General features: G+C 41.2%; 1 protein-coding gene across 1 annotated transcript in view; it reads right to left on the bottom strand.

The window, feature by feature from the left end:
- MAN1A2 (mannosidase alpha class 1A member 2) overlaps window positions 1-18,586 on the bottom strand; it is a 128,110-nt gene extending 109,524 nt beyond the window's left edge. Inside the window, exon 1 of the mRNA XM_005146631.3 lies at window positions 17,734-18,586. Coding sequence (XP_005146688.2) covers window positions 17,734-18,041 — 308 coding nt within the window. The 5' untranslated portion in view covers window positions 18,042-18,586. The remainder of the gene's footprint in view (window positions 1-17,733) is intronic.
- Window positions 18,587-19,041: the final 455 nt, after the last annotated feature.

Here is a 19,041-nt window from a genome sequence, read left to right as displayed (position 1 = left end):
AGCTTGACTTTATTTTGTTAAAAACGGGGCTTGAATGTTTTCTTTAGATTCAAATAATAAAGATCAGGGAAAAATAAAGTTAAACACCAACTGCAAGTGGTAATACTGCGCAGACTTAAAAGGGTGAGGTAAGTAACCTTAACGGAGCTAGAAATGCTAGAGAAAAAAAAATAGGGTGCCAGAAAACACTTGCTCTATAGAAGTGTGTTTGAGGGCAGGGTCTGGGGTTTTTTTGAGGGAACTAAGAACCAGTAATCACTAAAAATTATGACAATCATTTTAACATCCTGGTGATTCAAAATGGTAAGTCTGGTGTTTGACATCCGTAAGAGGCTTCACCAATTCAGCTAATAGCAGGAGGCTGTCAGTCTCTATCAGTTACTATGTAGGTCAACAACAGAGGAAGAGAAAAAAATACCTTGACAGAGTGGAAAAAAGAGACTCCAGCTACAGTTCCACATTATATTTAAGCTGATTAATACCTAGCTACTGCCAAGTGAAAGCTCCCACTCAAGCCTGCAACCGTTCTGTCACTTGTCAGTGGCTGGTGACCTGATTGAGTGCCTTACCACAGTAAGCTATCTGAGGACTGGGAACGCTCTCCTTGGCATTTGTTTGTTCTGCGGCTGGCTTTTTTGCACAGTTATCTCCCTGACTTAGATGACGGTGAGGTCAGATGACAGCCAAAGCTAACATTGGTAAAGAAGCAGGAGCAGTCTTCCCTCTACAGCTGAGTCCACACAGTCTTCCTTTAACAGAGCTTGACAGAGTCTACCATTACACTAATGTGTAAATGGTAGCTTTAAAGTGACTTGTATAACAATAAATGAAACTAACTGTAGAGCGCCGAGGTCAAAGCCAACAGTAGTACAGCAAAACTAAAAACTACTGGCCAAAATCACAGTGAGATGAATGGACTGAGTGGGCGATGCACACAGCACCTTGAGCAGAGATCACCAATACAAGCACAGGCCATGGCAGGTTAAGCTTCGGAAAGTTCCTCTGACAAACTCAGAGGAGACCCATCCGTAGATGCAACTTCCAGTCAGAGAGGAGATGACACTGTCTTCACTGTATGCCTGAGACAGAGAAATCCACCAGTATGGACTGGTAAGAAAATATACCTAGATGTGTAAGAGTTGCTCACCATCAGCATGGGTCCCCTTTCCTGATCACCGGTCAGATAGTGCCCAGGAACACAGCTTCCCTGGTGTTACGGCAATGAGTCACTAATGGCTAAAAAATGAATGGTTCTGTAAAACCAGGCAACCAGCATATGAAGGATGTTGTATGTCCACACACACTGCTGATTTATTATGCTGAAGATTGGTTGCATATGAGTGCAGCATTAATAGTAATAACAAAAATATTTCGTATACTGGTTTACAGAATAAAGGATGACTCTATATTCTTTGCATGGGTCACCATCTCTGTGGTGAATCACTCGTTTTCAGGGCTTTAATCACCCTACAAAAGCAAGCTCCCTTACTCCTTATGCCGGTACTCTGGAAATCAGACAAGCCAGTCAGCTAGCAGCAAGCTGAGCCTGCTGGACAACCACTGACCATTTCAGGCCAAATCAGGTCTCCTAACTGTCTGACTGCCTAAACGCTGCTCTTGGGGCAAGGCTATAAGCAAAATTAAGTGGCTGGGGACACAGCAGAACAGAGCATGAGCTTCTAGTGTTATAGACCTGCATGTTCAGGGATGTTAAATTAGAGCCCAAGCTATAAGGAACATGTTTTCTGCACAGACTCACATGGCCATTAACTAGTTATTCCCTCCTTTACCATCACCCCTATCCCCTCACTCAGCCACATTTCCTCTTCTCTAGTCTATCCTAATGATACTGCTTCCTCCCTTAAGTAAGAATCACTCCCTACCACCCTAAATTTTATTTATGCCTCAGTGAGCACCAAATTGCTTCAAATATCTCCTTTCCCCAAGGCAACTGTGATTAGCTTTTGATATCTCACTCAGCCAATACCTACCTCTTCTTACGCCTCACAACAACATCGATCTTGTTCTTAGGGGAAAGGGGAAGAAAGCAAAAAGCACTCTTTCACAGTCATCCCACCCCTTTTAATTATCTCTGTGTGCAGTTCCCATCTTCAGCTTTCTAAGAAAGAAATTCATTGCTTCTCCTCACCACCACCAAGGCTCTCTGCCTCCCCTGGGCTTAAATTCCCCATCCAGGTTCCTATTCCTTGTCAGGTACTTCTTTCCTTTTGCCCACCTCCTACACTGGAAAAATGAGAATTATATTAACTGAAGCAATGTCCTCTTCCTGATGTCTGTGTTCGAAAGGGGTACTACAGTAAGCATGGTAGCTCCTTCCTTTCATACCACAAGTCTTCTCAGCAGCCTGATCTCCTGCAGTAAACCCCAGACTCTCACCATCTGAAGAAAAACAGCTGGACAAAATTAGCTAGTTAAAGCAATAGACATTATATTAGTATGGTCTTAGTCTAAAAATTCTCAATTGTTCACATATAAAATAAGTTGACAGCAAAAATACACGTAACGAAATAAAGGCCATCACAAAATGAAAGTAGCAAATATCAGATAATGTAGACTCAGAGATGGCAAACTTTCAGGTAAGCAGATGGTACTAGACTTCTCTACACAGGAAACCCTCTGGCAGGGCCTACAGAGCTCTAAGGAAGCTACTACCCTCACACAGATGTTCTGTTGACACATGCTACCACATTTCCATAATGCTGTTTTACTCCCCCAGCCAGAGTTGCTTTGCACATCCCAGAAGCAGCACTGCTTAAAATACCATCTTGGAAATTCACACATACTGCTCAGATCCATTTTCCCGCTCCACCTATAATTGTTACCATATAGCTATATGGCAAAACCTGATACTTGTCTATCAATGCATTTTAAAATAGTAGTTAATATTCATGGCACCATAAGCCATGCACTAAAATGTATGGCAAAGGGCTTGAAAATGAAGAGGGGTAAAACCCTGGGATCTACCATATGAGTTTAAAACATAGGCCTGCTTCATAAAAACTTGAAGAATTATGGGGCAACAACAGGGGAAAAAACTAATTTGAACTCAGTCTCAGAATAACAATTGCTTTCAGAAGTTATTTTGTGATGTGCCATGAGAAAACCCCTGACAGGGCAGGAGCTGATCATTGTTCTGTTAAGCATAGTCCTTACTTATTTCAGGGGAAAAAAACAAATACGTATAGCATTTATACTGTGATTCAAAAGGATTTCATACAAGAGGACACAGACTGCAGTGTGGATACACTTTAAACAGTAATATTAGATTAATTAAAATAGAAATACTCTATAAAGGTCTTCTCTCATACAGCACCACTAGGACTGGCTACAAGTAATAAGCAGCAAAGCTTTACATCTCACTGCCTGGCAAAATCAGCCAAAATAGTAACTAAAGATAGCACAACAAAATACCTGGAAATCATGACATGTGGTCTAATCTACACTGTACAACAGAGCAAAACTGTATCTCTTTATTCCCAGAGTTCTTTAATCTTGTCGATAAAGCAGAGGATGAAAGACAACTGTGTGACAAATTATTTAGCCTTCCTTTTAAGGCAGATGCTTTTAAGAAGTTTCCACATTATATAACCCACCCTGCTCATAAACGACAGAGTTTTGCTTCAAGAGGCAGATAATTTGGTGTTCAGGGGTTTTTTTCCCTTTTAAAAAAGGCCAGGAAAAAAGCAATTCTGGATTAGTAACTCTTCACCCAAACCATGTAACAATACAAGGCTCACACTGCTCAGTACATTATGAATATGGAAAGCAGATTTTTGCACATCAGAAGAGAGTATAGCCCCTGTCACAGAATCACAGAAAGGGTGAAGTGGGAAGGGACTTCTTGAGGTCATCTGGTCCAAACCCCCTGCTCAAGCAGGACCACCTAAAACCAGTTGCTCAGGACCATGTCCATACAGCTTTTGAGTATCTACAAGGATGTAGCTATCATTGCCATAAATTATGCAGTGGGCTTTCCTCATATATAAGCAAACTGCAAAGAATATGAGTGATAAGCTCCATTCTGAACAACACCTTCCCAACTGCAACTTCTTTCCCACTGGGAAAACAATACTGTTGATAGCCAGGTAGGTTAGCAAAATTCAGCACGTAGTCTAAGGAATGACTGATCCATGAACAAAGTAAGAATGTTAGCATTGTGATGGAAAACACAACAGAATGCAATAAAAAGTATAAAAGAGGAATTTGTGATGTGTAAACTGCTCTTACACATTACAATGAAGTCAGCTAAAGATGACTTGGCATTCTTCAAGAACTGCAAAGCAAATCCTTTTTCATATACATCTGCAATAAAAATATTGTCAGGATACAAGTGAAACAAAACATAGCAAATAAGCAAAGTTTCAGTAGTACATACATCTAAGACTCGCATATAGTAAAGCATCTAGTATACACATCTAGAACTATCATGGATGTTTTTCATAAACCTATAATAAAACTAACACATTAAAGCAAAGCAATGCAATGATGATTAATAGCTATGAATGCCATTTCCAGTATCAGTAAAATACTTTACTATTAAAATCTTTTACAGAATACATATTCAGGCTTTAAGATGTAGGCAACAACAGATGAGCTGGAGACAAACTACTCTTGACATGACCAAGACAGAAAATACATGAAGTGCAGCAGCCCAAAACCTGCATCTAAAATAATGGAAGAGGTGGGGATATAAAATGTCTCAGCAATTTGACCTCTGAATTTTCTTCAACCAAATCTCAGATTTTTCAGATAGCTTTATGAGCAGCATATAGCAAACAATATTATCTTTCTCTGTTAATTTACTTAATACAATCACATATACACCCAACATGTAAAGTCAAATTTCTTCCTTCTCTGCCACCACTATTGTCAACTTTCTGAATTCCCAGCAATAAAATGCAGCCCATGGACAGCTGTAGTCATATATTTGATTCCTCTAAGATTAATCTGTTTCATTAGCTCAAATTATTACGGCAACTTCCTTGCCTCTTCATGAAAAAGAGGCAACTTCCTTAACAAATAAGTTATAATAACAAAGAAATGCCTCAAACAAGACATCATTGTTGATTTGATTAATGGAAATTCTAGAACTAGAGAACAATCCACAACTTTTTTCCTTCACTGGCTGTAGGCAACAAGATTACATTTATTTTGAGAAGTTCAGAACTAATACTTTCAGAAACATTGGTCCAGAGTAAATAAGCACGCAGCCCCAAGATCAAATCAGGAGATCCAACTCTTTATGACGCAAAGTCCAATGCGAGCTCTGGCTCAGCTCCAAAGCCAAACTGTTACCTTACAAGAGGATAATCTCATAAGCCACAAAAGGCAAGAAAAAGAATGAAATTGATGAGACATTAACTTAATTAATGAGCAAATCAAAAAGGCATAAAATCTGAGAAAAAACAGTGGAGCTGTAAGATGCTGACTCAGTAAGATCAAGAATTAATCTACTCCAAGAATCAAGTATTTTCCTACCTTTTAGCTTTCAGGCCACCAAGGACTCACTAAGCTGGTAAACATATTAATCCTCAGTAAATAGCCTAACTGGCTAGGCTCTGCCCAAGCCAGCAAGTAACTGCTGTGGTTTTCCTGCTTGAAGAACCTCTGTGTATGCTAGAGGATGCCGAACACATACCCACAACAATTTTATATAGAAAGACTCTATTTCTGAAGATTAATGCTGTGGCAAAAGGTCACATCCTTGCAGCTGTTGTCATGCATGAAAGTTAATATTAGTTGGAAGTTCTTTCCAACCCTAGAGTAAAGATAACGCAAAATCAAGCACTCGGACTACAAAATGGAAGTTTAACTCCCTCCCCTATAAACATTATGTCACCTTCAGATAGTACAATTTTAGATTCCAGAGAGAACAGGTGAAAGAATAAAGAACACAAAATATGGTATTTAAGGCAGCTGTCAAAGCCTAAAGTAGCTTCTCTTCTTGAGGACTGAAGTTTTATGGAGGCTTCTATTTACTCACACTTCTTAAAGTTCAGTCATTCTTAATGGGTTAAAAGAAGATGAAGCAATATTAGCCACCCACCAGCACAATATGTTTTTGGACCACACCTAACCTTTGTGGGAGAAAGGTTGAGGCAACAGTTATCTGTGATCTGAAGAACAGCATGACATAAAGGAACAAAAGAAAAACTTCCGAGGTTACACTTCCATCTAACTCCTCCTATGCTTCCCTTCCCCATCAGCTTTCTAGTCTCCACATAGAAAAGAAGATGGTGATGCTGATTTAGATGTCACAATTGGATAGCACTTGCTACCTTTACAGCTCTGCTTTATTTCAACTACTGAGCACTAAATTGAAACCTGTAGGGTCAAATTGCTATAAATAACTAACCAAGTCTACAAAAAGGAGAGGTAGAGAAGAAACCGAAAATAAAATATAAAACCAAAAACCATCTGCCACAAATGGCTTTGAACAGTTTGAAGTAAATATAAAGCTTTCTAATTCTCACAGGGCATTCTATTTTAAGCATTACTGACCCACCTGAAAGCTGGTGAGGCAAGGTTATGGTTGATGCAGTTGAAGGCAACTTTTCAAGGCAGATTGGAAGAACTCCACTTAGTCTGCAGAGGTTCCAGAATTTCTTCTTAAATAACAGAATTCAGATAGAAAAAGAAATGTGTGAAATGTGAAATTTAAGGGATATTTTAATTGGTTTATACTTTCACATGTTCTCTAGTTACTAGAACACTAGACAATATTACTTGGTTCGCTTTTTCTAAAAGTTCCATACTACAAACCCTTGAAGGTTCAAAGTAAACCTGCTAGAGAACCAAAGAACAGTAAGTAAACACAACTTACTCAAAACTATACATGCAGCTTCAGAAATAAAGCTTGTTGCTGGTTTGTTTACTTGTTACTGAATGAAAGGAAGTTCCACAGATATTTCCTTGAGATTTTTTTTTTCCTTTTAAACTCAAAAGGCATTTGAAATTCTCCCAGGATCACAACCAGCAAATTCTAGACCATGAAACGTGTTGAAAAAAGTTACGGTTGGAGCAAGTCTGGAGGAGGCCACAAGGATGATCGGGGGGCTGGAGCACCTCCTGTGTGGAGATCGGCTGGAGAAGAGAAGCTGCATGGAGACATCAGAGCAGCTTCCAGTATCTGAAGGGGGCCTACAAGGATGCTGGAGTGGGACTCTCCATTAGGGACTGTAGTGACAGGACAAGGGGTCATAGGTTCTAACTGAAACGGGAAGTTCACGTTAGATATAAGGAAGAAGTTTTTTACTGTGAGGGTGGTGAGGCACTGACACAGGTTGCCCAAGGAAGTTGTGAATGCTCCATCCCTGTCAGTGTTCAAGGCCAGGCTGGACAGAGCCTTGGGTGACATGGTCTACCATGAGGTGTCCCTACCCATGGCAGGGAGTTAGAACTAGATTATCTTAAGGTCCTTCTATATCCAAACCATTCTGTGATTCTACTAAACTGCAACCTCATGCTCCAGACTGACCAGGTGACTTGTACCACCATCTAAACCTCCCAGTCTAAACTAAAGGTTGCATTTACTTTGCAGTGCCTGAAGTTTCTCCTGCGAATGTTCCTGCAGGTTACATTACCACTAGAAACATCACATATTTCATTGAGCATAATGATTCAGGCATCTTGCCAAATTGACATGAATATGTCAAGCCTCATTTTTCTTTGTAATAGCAGTAGACTGGATGATCTAGTCCCACTGTAGTGCGACAGCCAGATGCTATTCTGAGAAAAAAATGTATCTAAAGAGGGGAGTGGGGCTGTCAAGCAAACAGCTATTGCACAACTGCAATAGCATATCCAGCTGAATAAAATTAGTGCTCAAGTGATTTACAGAAACCAAAATAAACCTATCAAAAACTACAGATGCATTAAAAAAAAACCCCAGAGAAAACAAAGAACAGGGTTTCATATCTCGTCTTAGTAACATGATCTCAAAAACTCTGACGTTTCACAACACCATACAAGAACAAAGTCACCATTAGGTATTTGACTTCGTAAGTCAATAACCTGTTCCCACTGCCTACACTTGCCAGCTAGCAGCTGTCAAACACTGCAATGCCAGCACAGGACTGAGTAAAAGGCAGCCAGAAAGATTCCAGTTCTCTCCTATCCCTGGATTTTTATTGTTCTTTTTTACATTAAGTAACACCAAGAATGACAAGTTGATGGGAAGTTTTTTTGTTTGGTTTTAGGTAGCGTTTTTTGGTGAGCTGTGGTGGTGTTTTTATAAAAGCAGCTTCCTTTGGTTACCAATACAACTTCGAATGACTATGAATTGATTGCAGCTTCCTTTGGTTACCAATACAACTTCGAATGACTATGAATTGATTCCAAAGTGTTGTGCTCACCAACGTTACTGCAAGAAAAAGCTGAATCAATTTCATAACAAGTTGTTGCCAAAAATTTCCAGTAGAATATCAGTTACCTCACTGGTTTTAAAGTTTCATCTGCAAGCACTGAAATGACAGTAGTGGCAACTGATTATCCACTTCATTGAGCAGTTTATAGATGTCCTATATACAGATACCTTGTTATCCTTCCACAGGTGTCAGCCCAGTGAGAAAGTTTGCGGATATTGTATAAAACAAACATTTCTCAGTTATCAGGGTGACAGTTATAGCAGTGCAGTTAAGTTCCCTTCCATCATCCAGGAAGTGAACTAGTAATTAATTTCACATAGAAACAGACATGTATAACATTCATACTCTACGAACTGCACTGATTTGAACCAATTTAACAAGTATAATAATTCATAGATCCAACTTGACAGTTTTGAAGTACATCAGTTTTAACAGTCCAGAGTAACAACTGGTTAAAATAATGTACAAGATACAGTGCTAAAATTGAAGTTAAATAAATGTTTTAATTCTTAGCACTGTTTTCCATTTGTTTTGATTTTTTTTCTTTTTACTAGAAAATAGCTGTTTCACAGACCCATCAATACTTTAATTGCCATGGGTTGCACTGTTTCTAGAAGGTGGAATTAGTCACAAAAGTAGAAAGCTGAATTCCTCAAATACGCTTTATAACGTCAGAATTCCATGATACAGAAGAACTCACCTGCCCCTCTACAGTATTGTCTTCTTCAGAACACTGGGTATTGCAATTGAGAATTCAATGCATGTGTTACTCTAACTTGGAGAACGCTCTCCACTCAAATAGAAGCCGACAGCAGCAGAACAGATGCCTTTTTTGAAACTAAAGATGTGTGATTACAGCACTGGGAAAACAGACACATGCTTGCATCATCTGTGATTATTAAGTTTAGAATTAAACAGTCTTTAGTGTTTCCAAGATAAACCTGATTAACATGAGATTTAAAAGGTCACTAGAAACATGGTTCTTAGTCAAACTAACTCACACTTCTATGTTTTCAGGACTGAATTTTCTTTTTCTTTGGAGGGCAGGGGGAAGGGAGAATACCGTATCTTATGCAGAAAAATAACACCCCTCTTGTCTGAAAAGCATCTTTCTCACTACTTGTGCCACCTCAAATAAGCCCAGAGAGTCACAGAATTTTCTCTAAGGTTTGTTTAAGCATAGAGCAAATTTTATTTCATAAAAGTAATGAAAACAAGCAGGAAGTATATAGATCAGAAAGTCACCTACGGATTATGATTTTGTTTATATATGTCAGAAAGGATACAAGTGTTCTGAAGCAAAAGCAGATCCTCTAACTTGAACAGAGAAAATAGTAAACAGCACTTAAAATGCAACACATTTGTAATGATAGCACCACATCCAGAAAAATCAGCTGAGAAGACAGTACTTACAGTTCTTATCGGCCAACAAACCTAAACCACAAGCACAACCCAGTGTATTCAGCACAAGTTTACTTATCTGGCAGGGTATTCAGAGGAAGAACATGGCAGATCTTGCTCTTCCCCATCCCACCAAAGGATTTAAGGGATATGCCACTCACACGGACAAGATGTTTTTCTTACCCTTTGTGAGCACATTCAGTTTGATCCAACAAAAAGTTAAAGGGATTAGTCTGATTTACCACTGGCAGTCACCTGCTCGTAAGTGGCCTGACTGTTCACATAGAACACATCAGCAGGTCCAGAGAAAAATGGTAACAAATTACTGGGAGAGAGAAACTACTTAATGCAGCTTGCCTGTGCAAACTTCAAATGCCTTGCTGGCCTACAAACAGTGCTAAAACTCAGCAGAAATTAATGTCATCTTACAAAAGTCTTCCAAGTTACTACCAGCACACATTAAATGTGAAAATTGCCATTTCTGCATGCTGGTGTTAATAGTCACAAAGTAATCTCATTTAAGAGCTCTTTAAATCTTTATACAGCAAGAAAATACTTTCATCTTATGCACTCCCTCAAAGCTGTGATTTTGCTCATGCCATACTGCTTATATATAACTTTAAGCCAAATTAAAACTTCCAACTTGCTCTCTCAAAAAGATTCATACAAAATAGCTACCTGCCACTGCAAGCCTCAATAGCAGCAAGGAGTTGGGGAAGCATTTACAAAATCCTCTGGTGGTTTAAGAGGTGATTAACAGGTAAGAAAAAACATTAAACGCAAATGAAACAAACGCTAAATGATATATGTAAGGTGATCCAGGTTTGCATCATATTAAAAAACAATAAATAAAGGCAGCAAGACAGTCATAAATGTGATTCAACATTTGGACAAATAAATCCCATGATTCAACAGTTGTGCTAAGTTAGCAAACTAACGTACGCCAATACTTCAAACGTTAACAGCCTTCAGCTTTCTGTGCCAATGAGCCCTACCACCTCAGTAATCCACCCCATTACTCCTGGCATCCCATAAAACCCAGCAGTTCCCTGCCACATCATTAATTTCTGATCACCCTTCTCCAGCAATCAGTGAAGAACAGAGGACACATGCTGTAGCTGGTTCAGAGCAGCTATTGTGCAGATTGACCAAGCAGGAGACTAAGTATCTTGGGCTCATAGCTGTGATCCCTCTTTCAGCATCGTCCCTAATTAAGGTCTTTCTCTTTCACCCAGCACTGAGATGTGCACAATATACGGAAACATACTTATTTTGACACATACCATTTGCTGCTGATAGATATTATGAGGGAGAAAGAAAGAATACAGAACAGAACAGGGTCAGCAATTGCTACAAGCGAACATAAGGCACAGCCACAAACTTTGCTGGCTTAGGAGACAAGGCTAAAGTTACCTTTAAAAAGCAGCCTCTTAGAAATAAGGTTAATAAGTAGCCTAGAACTTATCTTCTCTGGGTTTTTTTTTTTTTCAAGTTCTATTTTAGAAACACCAGCGTACCTGGTTGGGTTACCAGGTACCACAATGGAAGTTACCAGGCATTTTTGAGGATACCATACCAGTTATTTCTGAGTTCTTCAAACACTAAATAATGACACAGAACCTCCATATCTTTGAGAGATTAAATGAAAATACATAATTTGCTCTGTAGAGGACACTAGATCAGACAACATAAAGGCAAAAGGAACCAAAGGTTACAAATTTTTATAAGCAAACATATGACAAGAACTTAGCAGTTCTCAAAGGTTTTCCCAATATTTGCTCCTGATGAATGTGTGCACTCTCAATGCATTAGGTTAATAAAGTTAATAAGTATTTGTTGAATTTGAAGACAAACAGCAGAAGTCATATTGATCAAATAAAAGGTAAATAACTACACTATAAATGCAGGTATTTGGGGAAAGTTACAATCATACAGAACATCTGGAGCCCTCGGACTTTTTATTTCAAGGTTTGGGGCAGCAAGGGAAAAGTGCTTATATCAGTAGATTCCCCTTACTACCTTGCTGGCCTCACAGGCTCCTCCCTCCAAACTGCTAACTTGTAACAAAATTCTCAATGTTAGTAACAAAGTAATCATGTAGTTACTGAATCAGGAGAGATGACACCTGAGCTTGCAGCTGGAAATGGAAAGAACAAACGCCACAAGCTGTATTCAAACACATACCCTCAAGTTTGCACGTTGATAGCCTGAATAACTACTGTGAGAAATAGCTGCCTACCCGTCTGCCCAGACTCCACCCTGAGAGCTGCAATACTGAAAGTGGACTTTATGGGCATCTTAGGGAAGAACATAAGAAGAGGTGTTACAAAGCTTTTCCTCTTTGCCCATATTCAGTCTCGGCTCAATTGTTATGAAAACATGTACACACACAAACACCATATCACCAACTTGCAATTAGTTTTACATACATTCAGAAAGCAAGAACTCCTTAACTCAGAACTAGCTGAGTAGGATCAATATGTTTGTATTTACTAGAGGAAATTGAGAAGATCAGAAGATGGGGGAACTCACAGTGCAGTGTGCCCACAGCTAGCCATAATACTTACTATTGCCTACACTGCTACCATCATCAAGCAACCCACATTTATGCTAAAGTTCTTTTGAGATTTTAATCTACAAAACTCCAAATGAACCAAAGTGCTACTGCCTCCCACCCACCAGCAGCTGGACTAAATCCAGCCAGTAGACTTCCTGCAGTTTTCCCACGCCTGATTGTTTTCCAGCATGCAGAGAAAGTGTAGATCACGTAGAAAAACAAGTTAGAACTTTTCCTTATTATATTTTTTTAAACTGGAAAGGATAAGAAATGGAGAGCACCAGCTCTGAGCTCCTCTTTCATAATATGGGAAATACTTTGACAAACTGGAGTTCAACAAGATAACTTGAAGCAAGCAGTATTCTACATATGATGTAGGCTGTTCAGCAGATGGGTGGGAGGAAGGAGGACATCTAGACAGATGGTCTAGAATTTGCATTTTGTAATTTGAAGATGGAGGCATTTCTCAGCCTACAACACAACACACTAATTTCAGCAGAATCTTAGAAATAATATAAGAGGGTACTTCTCCCACAGTCCAACACAATGCTGGGAGAGATTCAAATTGAGTTTAAGGGTATAATGAGGGGACTCCTGAAGAAATAGAGTAATCAAATTCCCATTAATCTTCAAGGACCAGCATAATTTCTGAAGCCTCTCCTCAAAAAGAAGAATGGTAAGTTCCAGAACAGAGAATGGCATGTGGCTACTAAGAACTCCAACTGAGAAAAGTCTTCAGATAAAGATGTGCAGTGCTCTTGAAATAGCTTCAACAGGTGAAGACCAGCATCAAATAGTTACATCTTCTTTGCCCTAGACATACCAGATATTTCTGAACCCTGACTTGGCACATACTACACCTGCCCATTTCAGCTCCATACATGTGTCACCATGAGGACCTGCATCTTCTACATGTTGCATTCTAAAAACTTCTTGCTTCCAGGTCAGGCACCTCAGCTTAAACTCAGTGCCCAGAGACAGACTGTGAAGTCTACTCTGAAGACAGGTTTAATTTCATGCAATGAAAAATTGGACAGACTAGGACCTGGGGCCCATCCACTACAGTGGCTCCCAATTTTTCAGCAGAAAAAAATAGGTTCTTAGAATCACAAATAGCAAGTAGTCTTAATAGTCTCAGAATAGCAAATAGTCTTAATTACACTATTGAGTTGTGCCTCAAGTAAAAGTGGGAAAGGAAGGGCAAAGAGTTTTATGCACTTTTACACTTGATGGCAAGGGTAACAGGAGACACTGATCCCACTGAGTAAAAGGTCAATATCTCTGCATAACACAGGAGACAATATTCCTTAACTTCACAGAAACAAAGTCAATGGCATCATTTACACTGATGTATACATAATCTAACACAGAGGCCAAGGCAGTTGAGGTGGCCAGTTGTATTAGTAACAACCGTTATCTATGTGATGACATCAGGGTTAGTTTTGGGGCTGTTTTTAAGCTTAAGCAGGAGATATGACTTAAAGGAATACAGAAGAATTTAGCAGCTGAAGATACAGCTCTGCAAATTCTGAAGGACTGAATTGGTGGCACAACATTAGTCCAAGTGCTGTTAAAAAGTGGCGTTGCAGCTTTGAGCCCATAAAATTACATTGCCTCTAAGATTAATGTACTTTTACCATAGGAATGGTCTTAACTTTTGTCAAGTAATATATAGACCAGCTGCTTGACACATCGTTAAAGAAGCCAGTCTGCTCAATTTTCATTTTGGAGATAACCTTATTTTTTTTTAAATCTGATAAATTGAGGAGATTACAGAGCATCTACATCCTCACTTGTTTACACCAGATGCCAAGAAACTATAAGAATATATTGTTCTCCTTCCAAAGCTATCTTTCAGACCTGGTACTGAAGAATAAAACACAGAGAGATGGAAAATAACTGGGTAGTAAGAAACACCTGAAATGTTTCTGTGCAGCAGGGGAGATTCAGAAGTTTTGGAAAAGTAACAGTTATCTAAAACAGTGTAACAAATTTTGAGTGACATAAGTTTGCCTGGCAAGATGTGTCTTCAAAACTGTGCTGCTCTCATTCCAGAATCTCTGCAAAATCCTATTTGAAATGAAGAGAAATTCATCTTCAGGAAGTGCAATAGATTTTTTAAAAGCATGTATATGCACATATCTTCACAAGTCCTGGACTAGTCTCTTCCACTTCTCTCCTAGAGGCAAAATATTGTGGTATACCTCTCCAACATTACTAACCCATTCCCCATTATCCTGCAAGTGCAAATGAAGAGCTTACCCATGAAAAAAAAACCAGCTAAAAATGAGTATTAACTTGCATTGCTGCCTATTCATTTTGCAAAATATAAACTGCAGTTTTACTCCAGATTTAAACTTCTTTCTTGTAAGAAGATGGTTATTCTTTGGATGATGGCAAGGACACTGCAATTCTTGAAAAAAATACATTAGCCTACCAGGAAGAGAGTGGGATCTCCCTGCTTTTTGATGCCTGGTAGGTGAGAAGTAAAGGACAAGAGCAGTAAAAAAAAGACAGCTTAATGGAAGATAATGTCACCAAGAGCTAACAATAATAATAAAAACACTCGAGAATGCCAAGGGGACCTAGGAGAAGAGGTGGGAAAGCAGTGTGAGGAATACAGAAAACATCCAGTGAGAAACATTGCTTGCACACCCAACAGTAAATCACAGCTGCATGACAACCCTCTACCTACATCATCGCTATATTTTGCTAGAAGACAGAAACACAAATATGCTCCAATAGCCTACTAAGCTCAAAATTTGGGGGGTAGGAGAAAATAAGCATTATATTATTATAGCCTATATACCAAGGGAGCAGTGTAATAATGGTATGTGGGTTTAAATAATCTGAGAGAGGTCAAAATCAGCATTCACAGAAGAAAACACTTTCCTTCAGCTACTAAATCAATACCTGTCATTTCATGATCAAGTGTATGCTTCATATGAATGACCTTCAATCCAATTTCTTCTGAAGTCCACTATTCTTGTAAATACAGTTTGTCAATCCATCATCACGGTACAGATCTTAGACCACATTTTTCTCTGTATTCACAGTAGGTTAATTTCTCTTGATCTTACGTACCGTATCTCCTCAGTGCCATCCAAAAAACAACACTTAAGTTGACACTTGACTTTGCTCCTTGATAGTAAGCTGAATATTTTTCCCATCTCAAACTGAGGTAACAATCTAGAATTCACTACTGAAGACACTATACTTTCTCAAAATACTGTCTGTCAATGTCCCTACAACCCAGGAGTAGGAACTCAACAACGAAAATGGCAACACGTATTTTCCTTTATAGAAAACAGTCACTCCATCATCTCAAAGCTAGCAAATGGCCTGTTGATACAACCATGTGGTAATAAGCCAAAAAAGTTGCTCTAGAAGCAAAGCACAACACCTGGGCTCACATTGATTCACATGGCATTCACACAAGTGTCTTATAAGCAGGCTTTTTTAGTAGTTAAGACTTGCCTGGAGTAACCCAGTGGTTACTCCATAGTTACTGGAGGGACCACAGGAGAGTTTGCTGATGACAGGATAACCACTTTGTTTAAGAGCAGATCCCAAACAAAACCACCACACATTTAGCTCCAATAGCTGCAAGTTACTGGCTATCCATGTATGACAAAACCAGCATGCACATCACTACTAAAGCTGTAGCCCCAGTAATTATACTTAGAGAGGAAACCCAAAAAGGACACATGTAAGTGGATTAATCAAGAGCATCACTCTACATGATACTATCAGTATCAGTAAACTTCATTTTCTGTGGCACATCTACTGAGCAACACAAGGTAGAACAGTCACAGCTGGAGTTCTGAACATTTCTGAACCTTCCTTCTTTTGTTGCACCTGTCTTCTATTTTAGAACCTGATTTTGAATGCATGTACCACAGTGATGGGGGAAGCTAAGAATTAAGATCATAAAAAAAAGACAGTGAAAGATGAGAACTTCAAGGGCACATCAGAGAGTTCCTAAACCTATGTTTTGTTCAACATTTAACCACATCAGCAATTAATGCCATAGACAAAATAAGTTCTTGTTAAATATTAAGCATCCCTACCCCTTCAGTTATGGAGAAAGAGCTCATAAGTGTCACAAGGCATACAACAGCAAAAAAAGCCTTAAGAAAAAATACCACAGTACTCAGGTAGTCCTTATAACTCATAACAGATGAGCAGAGAGGCACCTGCACCCTCTCCTTTTAACCTAGCACAAGTAACCTTTAAATAATTCTTAAGTCAACAGCATTTTTTTAAACTGTTCTCAAAGGAAATGCCATCAACATAAGTCACCTTTCTTTAAATTTCACTGTATTCCTAGTTTGATTATGGAAGAACTTATATTTTATCACCCATGATGATCACATTTTCACATCTTGGACAATGAAGAAAGATCAGACAGCTTCACTATGACCCAGGCAGGATTTAAGCATTTAAAGTAAGTTAATATAAAGAGCAGGTGCTTGACATATCATTAAAGAAATAAGTCTGCTCAATTACTGTTTTATAAATAATCTTGCTTTAAAAAAAATCTGATAAATTGAGGAGACTGCAGGTCATCTACATCCTCACTCATTTACATTGGAAGGAGACATAATGTATAAAACAGATTTAAAAAATGAGGGTTGAAGACTTAACTTCACACAACTTTGTCTTTAACATTTAGAGGTTTATGCTGCATGAAGCTCTAGGCAGCCCAAAAAGCTATCAGCAGCATGACATTTACCCTTCTTACTCTTCATTGCTAGTTTACCTTCAATTTCTTCACACTGGCAAACACAGTTATGGAAACTCAGACACCAGCATCTCCAACTGTCTGGATATAGCATTATAACAAGTGATTTTAAGGGCCAGAAAAGGGGACCGTGCCATCTACATTAGGTTTGTGTCCTGCACATCACAAACTGACAGCCTCAGGGTCACAGCATGAAGTCTTTGCCAGATCAAAGTTCTTGCTACACTATTCAGCAACAAGCAGCTGGTTGTGAGTAAGCCCATAACATCTATACAAAAGATGTGGCAGTTTTTCAGTCACATATACTGCCTCCACAAATACCATAACTTAAGCCCCTTCTTCCCACGACTGACCCTGAGAATTGGCATAGGTGAGAAAATAAATCAGTATTTTATCCTCCCAGCTCTCTCTCGCCGGGAGGTTAAATTCACAGTGGTAAAAAAAACACGAAAGCACAGCTACATATGGCAGCTGTAGGACACAAAGCTAGAGCCCAGAAATTGACACTCGTTAGGAAGACTGAAGCACGTCAGAGAACGGAGCGACAGGGATGCGGGAAGGACTTATTTCAAGGGATCTTCCTTCCACCTGGTTCCGCTCCCAAGGGGACCCGCTCGCTCTCCATTGGCAAGCCAGGCTCTTACCTGTGCCGGTGCTCGTCGTGCTCTTGCCCGTGAATGAGGAAGCCGCCGAGGTTCTTGCCCCCTTTGCTGGTGTCCACGTGAGGGATGAGCACATCCTCCAAGCCCAGGTCAAAGCGCTTGTGCTTCGAGGAGTCGGGGAGGAAGAAGAAAGCCCCGAAGCACAGGGTGATGAAGGCACTAAGAATCAGGAGCAGGATAAATTTTTCGGAGAGTCTCAAGGTAGCCCTGTGGTGCGGGAAGGCAGAGGCGCCCAGGTTCAGGGGGGGCAGCCTCCGCCCGGAGAGCGGCAGCAAGGCAGGAGTGGTCATCCTTCCGTTAGCGACCACCCCGCGGAGCACGGCTCATCCCTTAGCCCCTGCGGAGCGCTCCGGCGGCGCGGGCCCGGCTCGGCTCGGCCGCCTCCCGGCCCGGCGCGGGAGCTGCGGGCGGCTTCACCATCCTTCCCGAGGGCGCCGGGCCGCGCACTCCCTCGCCTGCCTAACCACCGCTGGGGGAACGAAGGGGAGGAGACGGGACCGGAGGAGAGAGGCCGGGCCGCCCCAACGGCACCCCCGCCTCCCGGGGAGCTTGGGCCGGGGTGCAGCCGCCCCACTACCTGCGTGTCCCTCCTTCCCTCCCTTCCTCGCCCCGGGCCCGGTAGGGCCCAAGCGGGCGGCTCCGGTCAGCGGCGCTCCCCAAGCTCCGCAGCCGTTCGACTGCGGGACGGCAGCGGCGAACGGCAGCGGGCTGCTGGAGGCCCGGCCTGGCGCTCTGCGTGCCTCCGCCCGCGTCCCCTGAGCCGGGCCGGGAGGAGGCTCATCCCCGCCGCGCCGCCCCGCTGTGAACGGCGCCGGTAACGGCCACTGCAATTTCACTCCGGACCCTCTGCCCGCACTTACTGCGCAGGCGCGGAGGTGGCAGCTGCGCAGGCGCAGCGCAGAAAACGAGGTCTCCGCGAAGCTGCTGCCAAGGGAGCCATGCCCCTTCGGTGGGAGGAGCGGGGCCAGGGGCGGGGCCTGGCGGAGTGTGCGGGCGGGGCTGGGACTGGGGCTGGGGCTGGGGTTGGGTTCGGGCTGGGACTCGGGTTCGGGTTCGGGTTGGGGTTGGGGCTCGGGCTCTGGCTCGGGCTTGGATAGGGGACCTCGCAATTTAGGGGTCAATGGGGAGTAATGTTTGACAGGAGACACACGTCACAAGGGAGCAGCACGGAGCTCTGGTATTCTGCGTGTATTCTGATACCGCACGGAGGCATCAGGCTGTGCCTTCCCTGGTGTGGCTGTTTTGGTTTACCTGAGGGGTGTCGGAGCATGCTGCCAGGGGCAATGCCCT

This window comes from Melopsittacus undulatus, chromosome 2, assembly GCF_012275295.1.
Source record: "Melopsittacus undulatus isolate bMelUnd1 chromosome 2, bMelUnd1.mat.Z, whole genome shotgun sequence".
In the NCBI taxonomy this organism is placed as follows: Eukaryota; Metazoa; Chordata; class Aves; order Psittaciformes; family Psittaculidae; genus Melopsittacus; species Melopsittacus undulatus.
Note: the sequence above shows the minus strand (reverse complement) of the source record. Positions and strands in the feature narration are given on the sequence as shown.